We start from the raw sequence: 1,915 nt of genomic DNA on the forward strand, positions 1-1,915 counted from the left end.
GATGACTCCCATGTCAAATGACTTTAGGGCATCAGGTTTTAAGATACCCTTATAGAATCAATCACTCGAGTCATAAAGGCTTCAGAGAGAAGTTCAAAATTTTCAAACGTATATCCCTTGATTAGTGCAATGCCCCTTATCACACACTTATTCAAACAAATTGACCTCTAACTTAAGACTTTCGCAGAGTTTTATATGTTAGTCTAGGACAATCCACACATAAATTTTTCACACATGGAATCTACATTCACATCCGTATCTTCCTACAACTATAAAGTCACCCCCAAACTGTGCTAAATTTTATCTAAGGATAGATAAATTATTATGGTTTAGGTAAAGCATCTATGTCCAACTAAATTAACCTATCAAAAGCAGGAAACAACTTATTTAATCATAATGTCAAACTCAATTCTAGTGCGCTTGTAATATCAAATTTTGCAAAGCTGAGCTTCAATTAGTCTAGCATGCATCTTATTCACAGTTCATAAATCAACACTAAATCTCAAATTAAATCATCATTGTCTGTCAGATTGTCTAACCCATACAAGCACACATCTGAACAAAAGAGATTATTATTTTTTTATTTCAATATTTTATTTTTTATTTTTTCAAATAAACACACAAAAATATATCACCCCCAAACTTAAAACTGACACTGTCGTCAATGTCATAAAGCATAAATAAACACATAAAAGGGGTAGGGAAGAAAAAAAGGAAGGTACTCCCCAAATTTTTCTGTTGAATGTGTGAGGCACTATGTGTGACTGCTGGATAATATTCTTCATCATACTTTCTCTTGGATCTATGTTGGTTTGAGTGTTCCACGAAGTCATATTCTTGAAAAATCAAATTTGACTAATGAAATACAGGGAACAAGGGTTACTTAGCTCAAACAATCAAAATAACCAACAATAAATTCAAGGGCCTGAGGGTATAAAAGATATGGGTGATGACTCCTAGAAATTGAAACGTACCTAAATCTAATGCAACCTAGTAAACAAAACAAAACTATATGCTATGCGATACGATAAGCTAAACAAAAAGTTTGAAAATTGGGTTGCCTCCCAATAAGCGCTTCTTTTAAGTCATTAGCTAGACTTTGTGTTGCTATTATTCTGGTACAGCCAGGTTAAGGTTCTCTTTAGCGGTGGGGAAATCTTCCAAGTAGTGCTTGATACGTTGGCCATTTACTTTGATGTTTCCCTTTGTTGGATGGTGTAATTCAATTGTGCCGTAGGGAAACACTTGAGAGACCGTGAAAGGGCCGGACCATCTAGATTTCAATTTTCCTGGGAATAGTTTAAGTCTGGAATTGTATAAAAGCACTTGATCTCCCACTCGAAAAATTCTTTACCTGATGTTCTTGTCATGCCATTGCTTTTTCCTTTCCTTGTAAATGGCTGCATTCTCATATGCTTCTCTTCTGAATTCTTCCAATTCATGTAGCTGTAGTATTCTTGTTTCTCCAGCCTTTTCGAGGTCCATGTTTAACTGCTTCAATGCCCAATATGCTCTATGTTCAAACTCCACTGGTAGGTGGCATGTTTTTCCAAATACTAGTCGATATGGGGACATTCCAATAGGTGTTTTGTAAGCAGTGTGATATGCCCATAAAGCGTCGTCTAATTTCTTTGACCAATCCTTGTGAGATACATTCACAGTGAGCTCCGGAATTCTTTTCAATTGTCTGTTCGATGTCTCCATCTGTTCACTTGTCTGAGGGTGGTAAGGAGTGGCAATTCAATGTTGTACCCCGTACTTATGCAGTACTGCCTGGAATAACCGATTGCGGAAGTGCGTTCCACCATCACTTATTATGGCCCTAGGTGATCCATAGTGGTTAAAGATGTGTTTCTTTATGAAGTCTACCACCACCCTTGCATCATTTGTAGGCAATGCTTTAGCTTCTACCATT

General features: G+C 36.7%; 1 protein-coding gene across 1 annotated transcript; it reads right to left on the minus strand.

Annotated features, from left to right (window-relative positions):
* Positions 1 to 1,110: 1,110 nt before the first annotated feature.
* On the minus strand, positions 1,111 to 1,704 carry LOC111386972. Its single transcript, XM_023011472.1, has 2 exons — positions 1,355 to 1,704; positions 1,111 to 1,273 (listed from the first exon to the last, which is right to left on the minus strand). Exons 1-2 carry the CDS (start codon positions 1,702 to 1,704, stop codon positions 1,111 to 1,113), a joined length of 513 nt encoding a protein of 170 aa, XP_022867240.1.
* Between the last annotated feature and the right edge of the window lie 211 nt (positions 1,705 to 1,915).

Source organism: Olea europaea, unplaced genomic scaffold (genome assembly GCF_002742605.1).
Source record: "Olea europaea var. sylvestris unplaced genomic scaffold, O_europaea_v1 scaffold3826, whole genome shotgun sequence".
NCBI lineage: Eukaryota > Viridiplantae > Streptophyta > Magnoliopsida > Lamiales > Oleaceae > Olea > Olea europaea.